This window comes from Lagopus leucura, unplaced genomic scaffold, assembly GCF_019238085.1.
Source record: "Lagopus leucura isolate 7727_CA_CO unplaced genomic scaffold, USGS_WTPT01 Super-Scaffold_100019, whole genome shotgun sequence".
Taxonomy (NCBI): Eukaryota; Metazoa; Chordata; class Aves; order Galliformes; family Phasianidae; genus Lagopus; species Lagopus leucura.
Genome location: NW_024962273.1, coordinates 9,031,724 through 9,049,769, shown reverse-complemented (window position 1 = coordinate 9,049,769; position 18,046 = coordinate 9,031,724). Strand labels below are relative to the sequence as shown.

Here is an 18,046-nt window from a genome sequence, read left to right as displayed (position 1 = left end):
GAACAGATGCAGCGGTGGCCGTGCACACATGCTGTGACACAGGAAATACCATCACACAGTCATTCTGCACTAACTGGAGTTGCTGATCTCTGGAGCAGCCTGGATGTTCCCCCAGCAGGACATGTCCATGTCTGGGACATTTTGGTGGCTTGCACTTCACGCTCCCAAGGCTGACAAGCATTCAGCTGGGTGCTCCCAAAAGAAAAATGTCTCATGTGGATCAGGCCAAGGTTCCCATCGATGCTCAGAGTTTTGGTACAGAGTATTTGCAGCAAATAGGGTAATTTTCAGTTGTTGAGTGGCTGGTTCCCACCTACACTGGTGACATAGAGCAGGACTCTTTCCTAGCACAGTTTGATCTGTTTTAGCACATCCTGATGAAAATATTTATGTGCTTCATGGATAATGATGCTCCCTAGACCAGGCACAAGTGATCACAGAGGATGGGAGATGGTTTGCTGGTGGCAGGCAGCAGCATGAGAACAGGCTGGGGCTTATGCTAGTGGTACACAGGACACACCACACATTCGCTGTGGACTGCTTGGAGCCCTACTGTTTCTTTCATTCAGGTTACATATTATGAAAAACTTCTCAAAAAGAGTGATCAGGCCTTGGCGCAGGCTGCCCAGGGAGGTTGCTGGGGTCACCATCCCTGGAGGTGTTAAAAAACTGTGGAGATGTGACACTGAGGGATGTAGTTAGTGGGCAGTATTGGTAGTAGGTGGGCAGTTGGATTAGATATCTTAGAGATCTTTTCCTACCTTAATGATTCTATGATTCTATTCAGTGATTCTTTCTAGCATTTCGCTATTTCATTCTGCATGTCCTTTTCTTACTGATTTTCAAGCCATTGCTTTCTGTGTAATTCATTCAATTTGCACCAGTGTCAGATCTTTCAGTTTTGCCTTATGCTCTGCAAAGACTTGCTGTATCACTGTTTTTATTTTAATGTCTCATGGATTGGCTGTGCAGCACACTGCTGTCTGGGTTTTAAATGTATCCAGCCAATAGTTTTAATGGTCGACTTTATCACAAGAATGATAATAGTGAACATAATATGTTAAAATATGAAGCCATTTACCTGTGAACTACAACTGTAAGGGCATTCTCTATTTTCTTTCTTTTTCCAAACCAAATGCAATCCATGTGAGAAAGCAGTAGCCCATCTATTGCATGCTCAGAGGAAGAGAGAAAACCATGATATCCTTCTCTGAGATTGGGAATTTACTCTCCAAAAATAAATTAAGCCATTTAATAGTTTGGGGAACACTTCATAGGTGAAAGGTTTTCTGTCATTGAGAAGCAGGTGTATTTGCATTATTCCTAAATGATAAACTGCATACGTGTTAGTGTAATACAGTCTTTCTAGAGAGATTTCTTTGCTGTGGGTTAATTTGGTCAGCACGTGTTCTGTGGTGTGGTGGTATAGAAGACACAGAATAGGCACAGTGAAGTCATTTGCAAAAGGAAGAAATTTTCCTTCTGTTCTTTGTGGTCTGCACCTAAAAATCATCGGTGGGCCCCTACCTGAGCTGTGCTGTAAAGGGTCCCTGCATAATCCCTCATGCTGAAGTTAACGTCTTTTCCTACAAATAAATCATTTTACATACATCATTACTGTTTCAGCAGTGAGCTGGCCACAGGCTGCTAGAGGGGGGCTGATGACTTCCAGTTCTCACCATGTTAAATAGCTATTTTTAATGAGATAGGGAGAACCAGGAGCTCAGGGCTACATGGCACCTGCAGGTCATGGAGCACACCTGCTCCTCTGGGGGTACTGCTTACAGGTGCCACCCTCACTGAGTCATCCACTGTCACAGGTGTTCAGCTATTTGGGGAGGGGCTGGCAAAGGCCCCCAGGTTTGTGGTGGGCTCCAGCTCTCCCTTATGATTTATTTTTCAAAAATCAACCTGACCATCTGAATAAAAGATTTTGACCGCTTCAGCGCATTCTCTGCCCTTGCGGTTGGAAGCGATGGATGGAGGGCTCCTATCTGAGCCTGCTGCTGCTTGCCCAGCTCAGCATACCGCACCTAGCGAGCCCCTGCCTGAAGCCAAGCAGAGTGAATTCCTTGCAGCTAGAGTTTGCGGTGTTATGGCAAACACGGACACCTAGTGGCACTTCAGTGCAGGGCACAGCAGTGCTTTCAGTTTGTCTCTTGGATTTTTCTTGTATCTTAAATATACCTACCAAATCGGGTCCCATATTGAATCAGAAAGAAAAATTGTAATTCTCAAATTATCCCATAGCAAAGAAACCTTAGCAAATATTATAGCAATATCTTATTCTTCCAATAGCTGTGTGTTACAAGGAAAGCATGTCAGAGTGTGCCAAATTGATCTCTTGTATGTTCCATCAGCTCACTGAGCTCTTTCTGCAAGGATTAGTGGTAGCACGCTGTCTGAATGGCCTCCAACAGCTGCCATGATTTGTTTGGTTTGGTTGATTTTTTTCTATCTATTTACAAATAATCTTTCAGAGAATTATTTCCTTCTTCTTCCCCCAATCTAGCATTTCGTCTACGGCAGAGACACAGGACAGGTGAGAACCAGTCCTTGTCCACTGACCCCTTTCTGTAATTGTATATATTGGAACTGTGAATGGGATTTCTTTCATGCCTGCCTCATGAGACACACAAACCACAATGCCATTGAGTGGGAAGAGTGCTGTTACCATGGGAGTGTGCATTTGAGACTGCCTGGCCCACAGAAAGGGATTTTGAGGTTGCACAGCTCTACAGTGATGTCTGTAGAAATGGGTTTGCACGCCTAAGGGGCTCACCCATTCCAGCTGATGAGTAGATCCCACTTCTCACTGAGTTCACATAGATATTAGGCATTGTACAACATTTCTCTCAGCTCAGTTGGATTTGCAAGTGGTTTATTTAAAAACATTTTATAATGCGCCTGTCCTTAGCTTTGTATCCCAGGACAGTGAGGTTTGTGATATTACAGGATTTTGAATCAGCTTGGTTGCTGCTCAATACCTTTCGAATCAGTGAGCTAATTCAATCAAATTTTATACTGGAATAAGGAGCTCAAAGGATCCTGCATGTTCCAGGAAGCAGGCAGCATGTGGAGATGGACCTAGACAAGGGCCCCTAATGATGGGCAGGTAGAAAGCAATCCAGATTTGTGCTCACACCTGTTTAGACACCTGCAAATCCAACCCTGAGATCCAAATCTGTAAGAAAACAAGCTTTGTTAGCTATGCTGCCTGTGCAGTCACTTTTTCTGCTTTGTTCTGCTGTATACACAAACGCTTCTATCCAGTCTTGGGTTATATAGAGATCAAGGTTAAACAGAGACCAGTATTGTTCCTTGCATATCACAGGGTGTGAGACTGAAGGAAAGCAGCAGGTTGCCAGCACTCAGTACGGATGTAAAACGATACATTTATTCTTAGATACAAATCCTGGAAGTCAGCATATAATCAGTCACTCTACGTTTATATATTTACACCTCTGTTTTCCATCAGACAGCGTGGGAGGAGCTATTCTGATCTGCCCCATCAGGATTCCCTAATCTCCCAAAAGGACCTTAGAACAAGTTTGGGAAGAAGAGGGCAATGTTTTTTGTCTTGCAAAATGTAGCAGCTGTATCCTCACTGCGTGGCGGCATGTGGGAATGTATCTATCTGGCTTGTGCTGTAAGAGGGAGCTGGATTTGTTCTGCCATGAGGCATAGTGCCAAAGCTGTTGGCTGGGCTAGTGCCAGACTAGAAAGGAACCCCAGAAACTAAGCAAGGTTTGTGATGGGCACCCCCAGCTAGAAAATTGTGGCATTCAAGAGGCCACGGGGTGGGTAGCTTTGATTTCTTACTCAAGCCCAACAGAATGAGTAAGAAGGAAAGGAAACAAGGGTCACAACTTGTTGAACTTTGGCAAAAGAAATGATTAACTTGGCTTCTAAGGAGCACAAAGCCTGCCTTTGCCAGTGTAAATATGATGCAAAGATGATTGCTTTCATTCTGCCCTAACTCCTATTCCTACTCTTTTTTTTTTTTTTTTCCCTTGAACCTGGGCAGTTGTCTGGAGGGTGTGAACTAACCGTGGTGCTCCAGGACTTCACGGCGGGCCACAGCAGCGAGCTGAGCATTCAGGTGGGGCAGACGGTGGAGCTGCTGGAGAGGCCGAGTGAAAGGCCGGGCTGGTGTTTGGTGCGGACCACGGAGCGGAGCCCACCGCAGGAAGGTCTGGTCCCCAGCAGCGCTCTCTGCATTTCCCATTCCCGTAGCAGCGTGGAGATGGATTGCTTCTTCCCTTCAGGAAAAGGTAGGCAACAGCCTGACAGGTGTTTTCGGATTGTTTTGGATTTCCCCTTTTGTATCATGTAAGCTGCTTGGGCTGCTTTGGCAGTCGATGTGGGCAAAGGACTGTGTAGTCATCAGTGAGTTTTGTTACTGGGTCTCTGTGAGTCAGCACAGCACCAGCCCAGCTCCATCTCATGAATCAATGTTTGTATGTCTGTATCCTTTGCTGTGTGGCAGTTGTTACTGTGTTGAGCTGCAGGATAAAAATAAGACGCAAGGATTGCTTTCAGTGCCTAAAAGTTGAGATGGAGGGGAAAAAAAAGCCAACGAGGAGGGAAAAGAACGCTGTGTATACACACAGCATGCCCTAAGTTGTGAACATGTTATTTTATGAATTCCACAGTGCATATTAATGCATGGTCTTTTACTATATCCCCACTGTCCACCTATGATTGCAAACAAGCCGCCAGGTTGACAGGTGAACTGGAGATGTGAGTGTACTGGTACAAGAGGCAAAGAAGGTGTTGCAATCAGAGTGTGACAAAACATGCATCACCCTGAGAGGCTGGGCCTTGACGTCAGTTTGCATGGAAATGACCTGCACTTTCCTACAAACACCTGCACTGAGTGGTGAAAAATTGTTTGTCTCTGATGATGTCTGTGGCCTATTCAGTTGGTGTCATGGTCTGAGTGTTGTGTGTTTCATGCATCGCATCTGTGCAGCCAGATGCAGGAGGTGCCCCCTATTGCTGGAGTGGGACCTGCTCCATTCAGGGTGGGCAAAGCATGTCCCTTTAGGGCTGTGTTCCTGTCACAATTAGGGCAAGGGGAATGGCTCCTAACATCCCGCTCCCTGGCTCAAACGTGCAGCCTCATCTGCCTTTATAAAGTTGTTTATTTTTTTCCCTCTGCGTTAGGGGAAGTAGAACTTGATCCTTCTTCGTTTGGATAAGTTAAGCTTGGTGGTTTTGATTGTTTTGAGAAAAAGCACTGAAATCGTGCTCTCAGTTCCCTGCAGGCAGGGAGCAGGGAACAAACAGGGCACTGTAAAGGGCCTAGAGTCATTTTGCCTTAAAAAGCACATGAGGGAAATGCAGACTGTCCCCACTGCCTGAGGTGCAAACTCCAGCATGTCCATGTCACGCAGACCTGCCACACCTGGAGTCTGTCCTGGCCACTGCCTTCTCCAAAGGCCATGCAGAGCTCTGGAAACCGCAGCCACACCTCCCTGTGGATTACAGCCGTGAGTAAACGGGTAAAGCCGAAATTCAGTCTGGCAGAGCAGGCAGAGCCCAGCGTGGCATGACTCACAGGAAGCAGAGGAACATGTCTGCTGGGTGCGGGCCATGGCATTAGGACACTGAAGGACACTGTGAAGGGCCACATGGCACAGTGCACAGGGAAGCTGGCGGTCCCGAAGAGGATGGAGACAGGGTGGTGTGGGCATTGGGCTGCCTGAGCACAGCACAGCCAGGCTGCAGGGCACGTCATCCCACTAGCTTGGCTGAGCTGGCCTGCATGCTCTTCCTGGCAGGTGCAGTCAGTCTGGGGCTGGTCCAGCCATGCGTTCATGGCCTTTACTTCCTCCCATCTCCTTGCCCTGAAGCCTCCATTTTCTTCCTGCACATACCAAACCTGGACTGGGGAGCTTCAGCGCTAATGCGATCTCCAGAAGTGCCGCTAGAAATTATAAAAATAACTGTCCAGCTCACAGTTTTGGCTGGAGTACAGCAAATAGGTTCTTCTCGGTCTAATCAGCTGTCCCTCCATAAGGAGAACAGGAAATTGTTTAAACTGAATAAACAGATGCTTGAAATAAAGAAAGGGGAGTAAGTGTAAAGGGGGAAATGCACTAGCCTCTGGAGCCTGCCAGTCTCATGAGGTGCTGCAAGGATTAGCATCATACGTGGCTATTAAGACTTGTGTCCATCTCTGTTTCCAGTATCTTTCAGCATGGTTTGGATTATGAACCCTTCCTTATGAAACCCCCTCTAAATTTCCAAAATGTGTGGCCTCTCTCTACAATGCAGGGCAAAGGCTGACGCATCTTATGTGAACTCCAAGATGTCTTCTGACATCTGTTTCAAATACATAAAGATATACAGCTGTGGAATATGTTGGATTTTGCTTGCAGCTACCAAGGCATACAATTCTTTGCTTTAAAAACACTGCAGCTATGAGAGTAGAAAATATCTGTACTTAAAACGTAAATGGTAAAATTTGCCAGCTTTGATGTAAGCATACGGAGTTTTGACAAATATTTTAAAATAGTTGCATCTTCTTGGTGCAAAATGATAAACTGCTGTTTTGTCCTAAATAAATTACTGTGAACTATAAACATAAAACAGACTTGTGAACATAGACTAAACGAAGGTACCTACCACCCCTAAAATGAAAGAGAAAAGAAGCACCTGAACCATCAACACCTGAACAGAATGTTATCCATGAAAGCCACTGGAAATACAAAATCAAAGTTCACTTCTGAACGTGTGCTCTGGTTCTCTTCCTATTTATTTATTTTTTTACACTATTTCTTTAAAAATAGTTACATAAAATATTACAAAAGAAAAAAGTTGGTGCAAATGCAAGAGAACAAACCCCAAATAGAACACTTCCTATGTTTCACAATGAAGTATTTTTGCAGATTTCTCATGCAGTTGTTCAGTCAAAGTGCAGAGATGTCAAGGATCAGTCTCCCAGCCTTCTGTCCTACTTCTGGCTGTGTTCCTGTAGAGGATACACACTTAGTTTTTTCATGACTTTACAGCTCAGAGCCCCATAGAGCCCTGCCTGTTCTTGCTTTCCAGTGATCTGACAGTGTTTGCAATTACCCTCTGTAAAAGGGCAAACAGGTTTCTGGGATTCACCTTACATAAATATTTTATGGATGACTGAATAAAAAGAACTGTTCTGCAGGCTCTGTTACTGTATTTGAAAATTTATATGTATTTTTTTCATTACTGGCATTCCCTTGTAAGGAAAAAGAAAGACCTGTGGCACTAGGAATGAAGCTCTGTTCGAACTGTCTCATGGGGCTAATTACAGGAAAACTGTGACTTTTATTCCTGTCTCTTTTACTCTATAATTGAGCTCTAGGGTATTAAACTATAAATTTCAAATTAAGAGAGAAATCTGCATGGATGGAAAGCAACCTAATGACCTAGTCAATATTCATTAAGCACACTGGCATGTTCCTGGTATCAACCTACTACCTTCAACTGAGTGATTCCATATTTGTACTTGGCCTATGAAACCTTTAGATGAAACCTTGATCTTAGAGCTCTTGTCCACTCGCTCAGCATTTTTGCTGTAAAATCAAAGTCCCAGTGTAATTCAAAGGCTAGTTCTTACAGAAATTTTAAACAATTCCCATCACCAAAGAAAAAAAGAAGGTATTAAAACAGTAGGGCTTTATGGGACTAGGTTTAGGCTGATGATATTAGAAGGGACCCCACTCAGGGCCCCAAACTAGATCCTGCCTGTGGGATGCTTGTGTCTGGTCCATCTCTCTGGAGGAGGTGAAGAACATATTTTAAGATGCTGCACAGGCAGATGGCCACTTAACAGTGGGGCTTTGGTGGCAGTGATGAGTCCTTGCAACAGCAAATAGGAACACAGGCCTCACAAGGTGTCTTGTGAGGTGAGCAACTTCCCAGCTAGATCCTGTTGGCCTGAGTGCATCAGCTGTGATACCATTAGACTTTGGGCAGGAGGGACAGTGGCTTGGGTGCTGCTCAGGGGACAGGCTCTACATTTAGAGAGCCCATATGATTCCATGGCCAGAGAGAGCCTGCGGCTGGTGGGGGTGATTGCAGGCTGGGCTGTAAAAGAAAGAAGCAGAGGAAGGATGAATAAAGTCCTGTGAGAAGAATAGCATTGATGAAAATGAAGTTAACCTGAAACCTGCATTTCTGTGACCATTCCTTGTGGGAAAGAGCAGATGAATAAATAGATTAGCATGCAGAGCCAGTGAGGCTAATGTGGCTCTTGTTGAGGTTGTAAGTCTCTTTTCTCCAGACCCTGACCTCAGAAAAATAACTACATAGGAAAAAAACATAATCGTTTCTTCCCATGTCTTGGTTTTTAGGAACATCTTGAATTTTAGTGGGGAAAAAGAGCCTGGGCTGAGTTTATTATGTCCCTGTTCCTGTGGAGTATTAAATTGTGATCTGCATTGGCTCGTGCACTTTTTCTCTTGTGTTTTAAACAATCTTTGTTGCAAAACATATTCTATAGTAATGATTCCTAATTTCTTGGGAGCGCTGTGTGAGGACACAGAAGTTTTAGTGCACTACGTTAAACCTTCAGTTGTTGTTGTGGCTGAGAAATTGGTTTTGCTTTTGAAAGCCTTAATTAAGAGCAGTTGATTAAACTGTTTGTAAGGCTTCAAACTAAAGGAAACATTTTATTAGTTAGTAGTTGATTTAACTGGCATGTAAACCGGGGTTTTCATTAAACAAGCAATCTTCAGGTTCCCAGTGTCAATATAAATATGCAATATTTAAATAATAAAAAAAAAAAAAAAAAAACAGATTCTTGCCTCTGTTGCTAGTACTGTTCCACCAGGGATGTTCACAGTCACAATTTCACTGTATAGTCGTTCAGGAGAGGTCACATGAACCTCACCTGTTGGCTTTTGATGCCACGTGGTATTCTTGCTTACAAGTTCAGGACACGGTTTATGTAGAACAATCCCACCAAGAGAGCTCTTACTGCATTTTCACTCCTTTTCATTTATGGTAGAACCACTGGAAATCAGTCAGCTAATCAGCATGGTGTAACACAGCAGCCCTCTATGGGCCAGCACCACATGCTGCCAGGACCCAGCTTCGAACTACTGCTCTACCACAATATACCTGGAAAAAATAATACTTCTAAGACAGAGATGAGTGTGACTCCGTGCAGTTGTGAAAGGAATGGAAATAGAAGGATGGGAGTACTCCAGACTGCTTTGCTATTTCAGTCAGGTTGCCTTTATGTTTTGTGCTTGTTTTTTTTTCTTTCCTATGTCTTCCACTTGTTTCCAAGAAGAATGGCTGTTTGGCTTCACTTTCATGCGTGTTTACAGCTTCTTCTCCCAAATTTGCTCCTTTCTCCCTTAGTGGGCAATGGCTGCTCAGCTGCTGGAAATGTTGGTGAAAGCTCATTCCCATATCTACTATTATCTTTTGATCCTTGGATTCCGTACTTTCTCCTACCTCATAGTCATCCCATGGAAGAAGTCAGATGCCTATAAAGTATCCATTCTTAACACTTTCTCCTGGACTCCATTATCCAGCTTGTGAGGGGTCTGGAGCACAAGCCTTATGAGGAGCCGCTGAGGGAACTAGGATTATTTAGTCAGGAGAAGAGAAGGCTCAGGGGACACCTTATAGCTCTCTACAACTGCTTGAATGGAGATTGTGGTGAGGTCGGCTTCTTTTCCTATATAACTAATGATAGGACTGGAGGGAACAGCCTCCAGTTCTACCAGAAAAGGTTCAGGTTGGACATTAGGAAAAACTTCTTCGAAAGAGTGATCGGGCACTGGAATGGGCTGCCCAGGGAGGTGGTGGAGTCACCAACCCTGAAGGTGTTCAAGAAATGTTTAGATGTTGTACTGAGGGATGTGGTTTAGTGGGGAAATATTGGTGATAGGTGGAAGGTTGGACTGGATGGTCTTGGAGATTTTTTCCAACCTTGGTGATTCTACGATTCTATAATTCCATTATTCTAGCTCCAAAATAATAAAAAATGAGCAAGTATTTAACTACCACTGCAATGTGGGTGATGAAATGTGGGTTTTGTTGCTTTTAAGAGGTAGACCAAGAGAAGTTTGAGAGAATGAGTGAATAGGAACATTCATATTGCTATGACTGTAGTTCTGCCAGAATTTTTACCTGTATATTAGTACACCATATACAACTCCACAGGGAGTCTCAGCAACTGCAAGCCATGGAGGCAGGTCATATTCAGGCTGTTGGAGCCATGATCTGATGGTGTGTGAGTGTGTTTGAGTGACATGGTGTCTTCATTTCTTTACTTTTTTTTTTTTTTTTTAATATGGCATTGCTAGATATTTAAAGCTAAGCTTCAACTATGTTGATTTGTTTAGAGCATATCAGGTACCAGTGAAGTCAATTGCACTTATTGCTTCAGCTGCTCTGTTATCTAATCAAAGCCAAAGTCCTCCAGCACTCTACCTGGAACTCTTTTTTTTTTTTTTTTTTTTTTTTTGGAGAAGTACAATTTAGACAAATGCTATGATAAAACAGGAAAGGCTATTTTGGAGGAAGTTGCTTTGCTTTTTTCCAGAGAATTTTTATTATTTTAAACACAGGAGTGTTTGTTTAAAAGAGAGAAGGCCTGCAAATTTTCTTGTTTATTTTGCCTTTGCTTCCCTTTCTGACAGGGGGTAAAACTTTATCCACCTAATCCCTAGTCAGCTTAACCCCAAGTTTCAGTGTACGGTGGCTGTGATGTATTTTGCACTGAGAAAGGAAAAAATGGAGCTGGGATTTAAAATGCTGCAGTCAGCTGAGCTCATCTGGAATGTCAAAGAATTCAATACTTGGTCTGGCAGAGAAACTGGGGGGAAATTCAGCAGTGATACAGACAGAGCTATAATTCACACCTTCTAAGTCACAAAAATCCTATCAGAAAGGTTAGATGTTTGGACACATCAGTGTGTCTTGGGCCTGATTCTGCTTATGGGATGAGATATTATGAATATGGGACTCATCCATCTGCTTTTCCTGCTCTTTCATCCATCCCTGTCACAGGTCACCCTCATTGTGCGTGTACCAAGAGCAGCTCAGGGAGTACAGCAAACAGGCAGAGTACAACATTAAACTGGACACAATTCAGTAGCTGATACTGCAAAAAGGTCAGGGCACCTGAGCTGGCACTCCTGTCTGGCAGTGATCTGACAGGAGAGCATGTGATCCGAGACAGCCAGCACGGCTTCACCAAAGGAAGGTCATGCCTAACTAATCTTGTGGCCTTCTATGATGGAGTGACGGCATTGGTGGACGAAGGGAAGGCGACCGATGTCATTTACCTGGACCTGAGCAAGGCCTTTGACATGGTCCCCCACCACATCCTCATCTCCAAATTGGAGGGAAGTGGATTTGATGGGTGGACGACCCGATGGATAAGCAATTGGTTGAAAGGCCGCAGACAGAGGGTGGTGGTCAATGGCTCTATGTCCAGGTGGAGGCCAGTAACAAGTGGTGTCCCCCAAGGGTCTGTCTTGAGACCGGTGCTCTTTAACATCTTTATTAATGACATCGATGAGGGAATTGAGTGCACCCTCAGCAAGTTTGCTGACGACACCAAGCTGAGTGGTGCGGTTGATACGGTGGAAGGAAGGGATGCCATTCAGAGGGACCTCGACAGGCTGGAGGGCTGGGCTCAGGTGAACCTGATGAGGTTCAACACGGCAAAGTGCAAGGTTTTGCATTTGGGCCGGAAGAACCCCAGGCACCTGTACAGGCTGGGAGGAGCGGTCTTTGAGAGCAGCTCGGCAGAGAAGGACCTGGGGGTCCTGATGGACGAGAGACTGAATATGAGCCAGCAGTGCGCTCTGGCAGCTCGAAAGGCAAATGGGATCCTGGGCTCCATCAGGAGAGGGGTGGCCAGCAGGGACAGGGAGGTGATTGTCCCTCTCTACTCGGCTCTTGTGAGGCCCCATCTGGAGTACTGTGTCCAGGTGTGGAGCCCTCAGTACAAGAAAGACATTGAGATTTTGGAAAGGGTCCAGAGGAGGGCAACTAAGATGATCAGGGGGCTGGAGCACCTCCCCTATGAGGACAGGCTGAGGGAGTTGGGCTTGTTCAGCCTGGAGAAGAGAAGGCTGCGGGGTGACCTCATTGCAGCCTATCAATACCTGAAGGGAACCTACACCCAGGAGGGGAGTAAACTCTTCAAAAGGGCTGATAACAGCAGGACTAGGGGAAATGGTTTTAAGTTGAAGGAGGGAAGATTTAGGTTGGATGTTAGGGGGAAGTTCTTTACTAGGAGAGTGGTTAGGCCCTGGAACGGGCTGCCCAGGGAGGTTGTGGATGCCCCGTCCTTGGACGTGTTTAAGGCCAGGTTGGACGGGGTCCTGGGCAACCTGATCTGAATGTCTATGTTTGGTGGCCCTGCTAGGCAGGGGGGTTGGAACTACATGATCCTTGGAGTCCCTTCCAACCCGGGTGATTCTGTGATTCTGTGATTCTGTGATCTGTGACAGCTTTATTATTGTGCAACTTGTGCTCAGTGCTCTAATGCGTAGCTTACAGCACCTCTGGGACCTGTGCTTAATTTGGCTAGGAGGCTTTCAGAAAATTGGGTTTCCTGGTAGCAGGTAATATATCGATCACTTGTACCTCTTCATTAACATACTGGCACCAACATCCTAGACTCTGAGTATGGGGTAGAATTGCTGCCTATCAGGATAAGAAATCATTCTGCTTTTAGAGTCAAATTAGTCAGCCAACTGAAAACCAAGAAAAGCTGGCAGGGAAAGTAGAGAAAGCATCAGCAAAAGTGCAGGAACTGAACTCTATGTGGATCTGTAGGAAGATAGAAACGCTCCTGTTTCAGAGGGTTAAGCGCTTCTCTCTGCTGGAGGAGGTGGCCATGGTATATCGCTGCATCGGAGATGGCCATGGTATTGCTGCCATGGAGATGGCCATGGTCTATTGCTGCCATGGAGATGGCCATGGTCTATTGCTGCCATGCAGCTCCTGTCAGCACTGTGTTGAGTGCTGCTGATGAGATGGGTATGTCCAAAAGCAAATATTTTCCTTCTCAGGATGAAGAGCCATTTGTTTCCTGTAGATATGTCTGTTGGCTTTTTGGCGAAGCAGTTTTTGGAAGGGGGTATGGTTACTTATTTCAGCATTTGTGTTATATAGTGGCTTGGCCAGTCTAAGATGGAATGCTCAGAAGGCTGAGCACCCTGGGCCTTCCCATCATGAGCTGGAGCTGTAGAGAAGGGAGAGAGGGAAAGCAGCTCTTGTGAGTCCCTCCCAGACTCAGCACTGCATTTCCGCAGTCTCTGGGGATGACTGGGGTCAGAAATTCTCCATGGCCTTCTTGCTCTCCTGCCTGGCTTCCCAGCTGTCTTTCCAAGGGCTGGACCACGCACAAAGCTCCTTCCCTGGCTGCATGATCACAAATGTACTGGGTGACCTGGATTCTTAGATGAGGTTTGAAGGTGTGGGGGGGTTGCACAGCCTTCTCCTGGCACACGATCCATCTGAGAGGGAACAACCTGGGAATAGTTCGACAGTGTGTACATGGACAGGTGAGACTGCACTGGTCCCGTTTTCCCACCTTGTCTTCAAAGATGTGCTGGAAAGGCAATCTTTAATTTTTGTTATTCATATATTGATGTCCCAGCTGTTGTGACATCACAAAGGGCAAATATAGTTCTACTAAGTAAATACTATACTTTTGGCTCATTAAGCAGGACCACTTCCAGGGAGTAATCTGGGCTGTGCAGCATCCAAATTGCCTGGGGAAAAACGGAGGAATCTCCCATCAGAAGGACCCTAAGTGTGGAAAGGCTTGTCCTGCCCATTCCCCAGTTTTCTGTGTGATCCCAGCATGTGTCCTTTCATAAAACATCTGTGCTCTGCCTTCTCTTACTAGAGCAGGGTCAGTGCAGAGAGAGGGGCCTTTGAAAGGGACTCCATGAGAAGCTGTGATTGAGCCTGAGCAGTAGTTGTACTGAGAAAGGACCCAGGCTCCTGCTGTGTGCCACTGAGGTTCAGGAAACGAGGTCAGATTGGGTATTATACAGTTAAATACAGAGGAGACACCTATTGAGAGTGGTCTGAAATTGGTGTCTGTTTCTTTTTACGAGCTGCCCAGAGACCTTATAGATGCCTTCTGTTTCTTTGAGCTGTGGTGCTTGAGCTCATTGCAGCCACCCGAGCAAGTGGGTGGAGTAGAGTTCGGTTTGCAACATGAGGTTTCTGTTTGCCTGAAGCCAGCAGCCATAATACCTCCTCGTCGCTGCCCCACTAGTGAAAAACAAGCAGCCCACAGGAAGGGTATAAATATAGGTCCTCAGGCAGAGTCTGTTTCCTCTGCATTTGGTCGTGTGTCTTGAGATCCATGCAGAGCAGTGGGAAGGGGGGAGTTGTTCTGGAGCGCTTGGCCCAGAGAGACAACAGGAAGGTCATCGGCTGCCTCTGCTGCAAGAGCGACGGGAGCATGTGGATGGCTTGTGTCTTGTGTTTCCTCTGGGGCCAGACTAAATTTAGCAGATTCACAGAGGGGCGTTGGACTGTAATCCATCTGGGGCTGCAGGGGAAGAGTGGGATCTGGGTTGTTTGCCTCAACTTTTTGCTGCGTAACCAGCTTCAGTGAGCCACCATTCATTATTATGTCCCTCCTCTGCCTTGCTGAGTGTGCTGTAAACTACTCCCTGGTCTCTTGCCCTGAACTGTTTAAAATTTAAGCAGGAGGGAAAAAAAAAAAAGACTGCTGGTTCTGGGTTCATGCTTACTCAACATAAGAGTGTAGATGTGACTTCTGTAGCATCAACACAGAGGCTGAGCCTATTGAGAATTGCAGTGATGCAGTTACTAAAGATGAGAGCAAATCTCATTTCAGACTTCCCAAAAGTATTGCTTTCTGATTCTTTCAGCTTCCAGACAGTTAAAGGGATTATTCCCCAATGCAGTATTTACACTTGCAAGGCCTGCACACTGCTGGGCTGATCCTTCAGCTGCTAATCTTAAACAAATATTTTACAAGTGTGTTTTGAAATAAACTAGCTCTGCTAAAAATCCCTTTTCCCTTACTAGTCTGAGACAGAGCTAGGCAAACTGAAATCCAAAGCACATGCATATTAAATAATGTTTTTTGAGTAATTGAAATTATGTTTCTGTATATCTGCTTCAGCACAGATTTGATATATTGATACTGACACAAGAAGCCTGACTCTCCTGTCATTTACACAAGCATTTTTGTCAGAGCATTTATTTCCAGGTCACACATTTTGCAAGAAAATCCCAAACTCGTGTCAGATTTGCTTAGTTCAGATTAATCCCAAATTCTAGAAAGTAGAGTTAATATTATTGTCACTGTGATGGATCTAATAGTCAATGCCAGAAGGTTATTTAAGTGCAAGTGTAATTTTTCCATTCATATTAATTGGTCTAGTAGAAGATATTACCTCCTCTTGCAAATTCTGCTTCGCTTTAACTCCAGAATGGCATTTTTCTTTTCTTTAAGGCAGGCAAAGTCCATTTGTGATAATTGCTTGCACACTGCAATAAAGATTGGGATAGCCTCTAGCCCCTCTGAAGGTGTGCAAGCAGAAACAGTAGTAACAGTCTATCCAAGACCTGCCCATTAAAAAAAGCAGCCTTGATTCTATCTCTTCAGCAACACAATTTCTAACCAATATTTGCTGTTGACTCTCCTATTCATGAAGTGGGCTTGGTGCTCCACATTTCTCACCAAGAGCATTTAGCTGTCTGATGCTAAATTAAACATTTTTGTTGCCCTTTGCTTTTGCAAGCCAAAGAGATCAAAAGTTAGATAATAGAACCCAATGTTTATATTTCAAAGGCATTATTCTATTTTCTAGATTAGGGAGGAAGACTGAAATCTTTCAACTCAAGATATTTCTTTCCTATAGATAATTTTAAAAAATATTTTTAGATATTTTAAGTCTTATACTCCTTCTAGACTGTACTCAGCTCTTTAGTTTTTCTGCAGATGTCACATATCTTCATATTTTTAAGTTAACAGTTGCATTTTGCCAAGGAATATATACCCAGTTTTCTTGGAAAATTATTGGGAATTGCATTTAGGTATCAGAGAACAGAATCCAGCTTTAAGAGCCAAATGTCATTCTTCAGAAAAGCACTGAAGAATTTATTAACTCTGCAGGACTCTTACTCAGTGAAATAAGAACATTTTTCCTTCCACTGACTGCAAAATACAAATTAAGTTTCATGCAGTGTGAAGGAATCAAAGTGCTCTTGCTGCTGAGGAAGGCCAATCTAACCTGTGAAAAAGCTTAGATGGCAGGGGAAGGGCACTCTTTTCAGCCCAGTGGTCTTCATGGCCATCGCACATCTGCTCAGACAAATCTGCTATAGTTGTGCCACGCAGACATGCTGCTGCACCACAGGAGAACTGCTTTGCACATTGACTTCACCTGGGAGCTACACACTGTTCAATCTGCTATAGCCTTTCCTTATATGCGAAGAAGTGTCTTTCTGCATGCAAAGTTGCAAAAGTGCACGCTCATCAACCATCATAAAACATGTGAAGGGACATGCAGGCACACCAGAGATGGGCCTGAGATCAGCAGCACTGAGGGCTGGTGCTCCTCCCTGCTGAGTGAAAGTTAACCCTCTGAGCAAAAGCACTTATTTTGTCTCACATAGGGAGACTGAATCTCTTGGAGCATCAGACATGTACACCATTCCTTCCCGAGCAGTCAGCATCTGCTGTGGTGAGTGGGAGCAGTGAAACTAAGAGATAGCACAGGTGATGCATCCGTCATGTACCCTGAGGCTCTTGCAGTAAATTCCTCCTCATAACAGCCGGAGAACCAAGGCAGATCAAGAAACTGATCTGGGTTAAAGTTAGCTTTTTTTTTTTTTTTCTTTTTTTTCTTTTTTTTTTAAGCTCCATCTTAGGTTAATTTTAACCTGGATCCTTTTGCAGCTCAGATTCACTGTGAGGCTGCACAAACATTTCTATTGGCACAGGATAAGGCACAGCACCTGGGAGAGACAGAAAAGGCAACAATGGGTTTTGGCAGGGCGACTGGTGCTCAGATTCAGAGTGCTCATGTAATGTGGAGCTGTTACATACCCAGAAGTCAGCTAAATGTAGGAATTAAAAAGTGCTCCAAGACATCATGTACTTGTCCCTCTTGCAGAAAGACAGCAGGTTTCTCCTTCTTGCAGTGAGTGACTGGAAACGCCAATGTGTACAAGTTCACTTTCAGTAATGTCTGATGTTACCAAGAGGAAGGGGGATTTCTAAGTATTTGGTGCTGGACTGACACTCACTCATTGACATCCCCCAGAGCAGCATTTCTGCACAGGACATCAGCAGAAATCCTACCTGCAAGACAGCTAGCATCCTAGAAACACAGTCATTGTTTTTCTGTGGGCAGAGGGTACTCTACACTGAAATAAACAGAAAAGTTGTTTTCTAGCCAGTCAATCCATAAAACCTGATAAAAAATAGCTTTAAACTTGCTTTTTTAATTCTTCTCCCTGCATGCTGCCTGTTAGCTGTATCCTTGTTATTTGTGCCCTCCGTAAGTTCTAATAACAGCTTTATGGATTATTTTATGCTTGTCTTAGATCTGGTATTGTGAACCAAAAGTCCTGCCATCCTAAACATTGCCTGGTAAGAATTCTTCTACATTCCCTTTCTATGCTAGAGCAGAGGAAAGAGGAAAATACACTTAATGCAATAATTTGGCCCAAGTAAATAAAGGCTTCTACAATATTGACATTGAATTTTATTTTAATTCCAATCCAATTCCTTCAGACTGGCCAAACAGAGAAAGGTTCTTTTCAAACTAGTAAATGGTGTGTGCTAGTTTTTTAATTTTTCTTTTTGTTTGCCTTGAACCATAATTGTGTTGGATACTGGAGGTGATAAACAAAGTTTTTAGCTCACTGCAAAACATCACAGGACAATAGACTGAATAGTCTTCTACCAGAAAAAAAAAAGAAAGAAAACAAAAAACATAAACAAACAAACTAAAAGCTTTCTTCAAGGAAGGAGAAATGCCATTTAAAGAGAAAATTAGCTGTGGTTTCCAGCATCTAAACAGAA

At 44.3% G+C, this 18,046-nt stretch overlaps 1 protein-coding gene across 8 annotated transcripts in view; it reads left to right on the top strand.

Annotated features, from left to right (window-relative positions):
- Positions 1–18,046, top strand: part of KALRN (kalirin RhoGEF kinase) — a 450,273-nt gene that overhangs the window by 362,317 nt on the left and 69,910 nt on the right. For 7 of the 8 annotated variants that reach the window (XM_042877581.1, XM_042877573.1, XM_042877576.1 and 4 more), the window contains 2 exons: positions 2,513–2,542; positions 4,028–4,274. In XM_042877581.1, coding sequence (XP_042733515.1) covers positions 2,513–2,542; positions 4,028–4,274 — 277 coding nt within the window. The remainder of the gene's footprint in view (positions 1–2,512; positions 2,543–4,027; positions 4,275–18,046) is intronic. The other variant, XM_042877574.1, reaches the window with a different exon arrangement.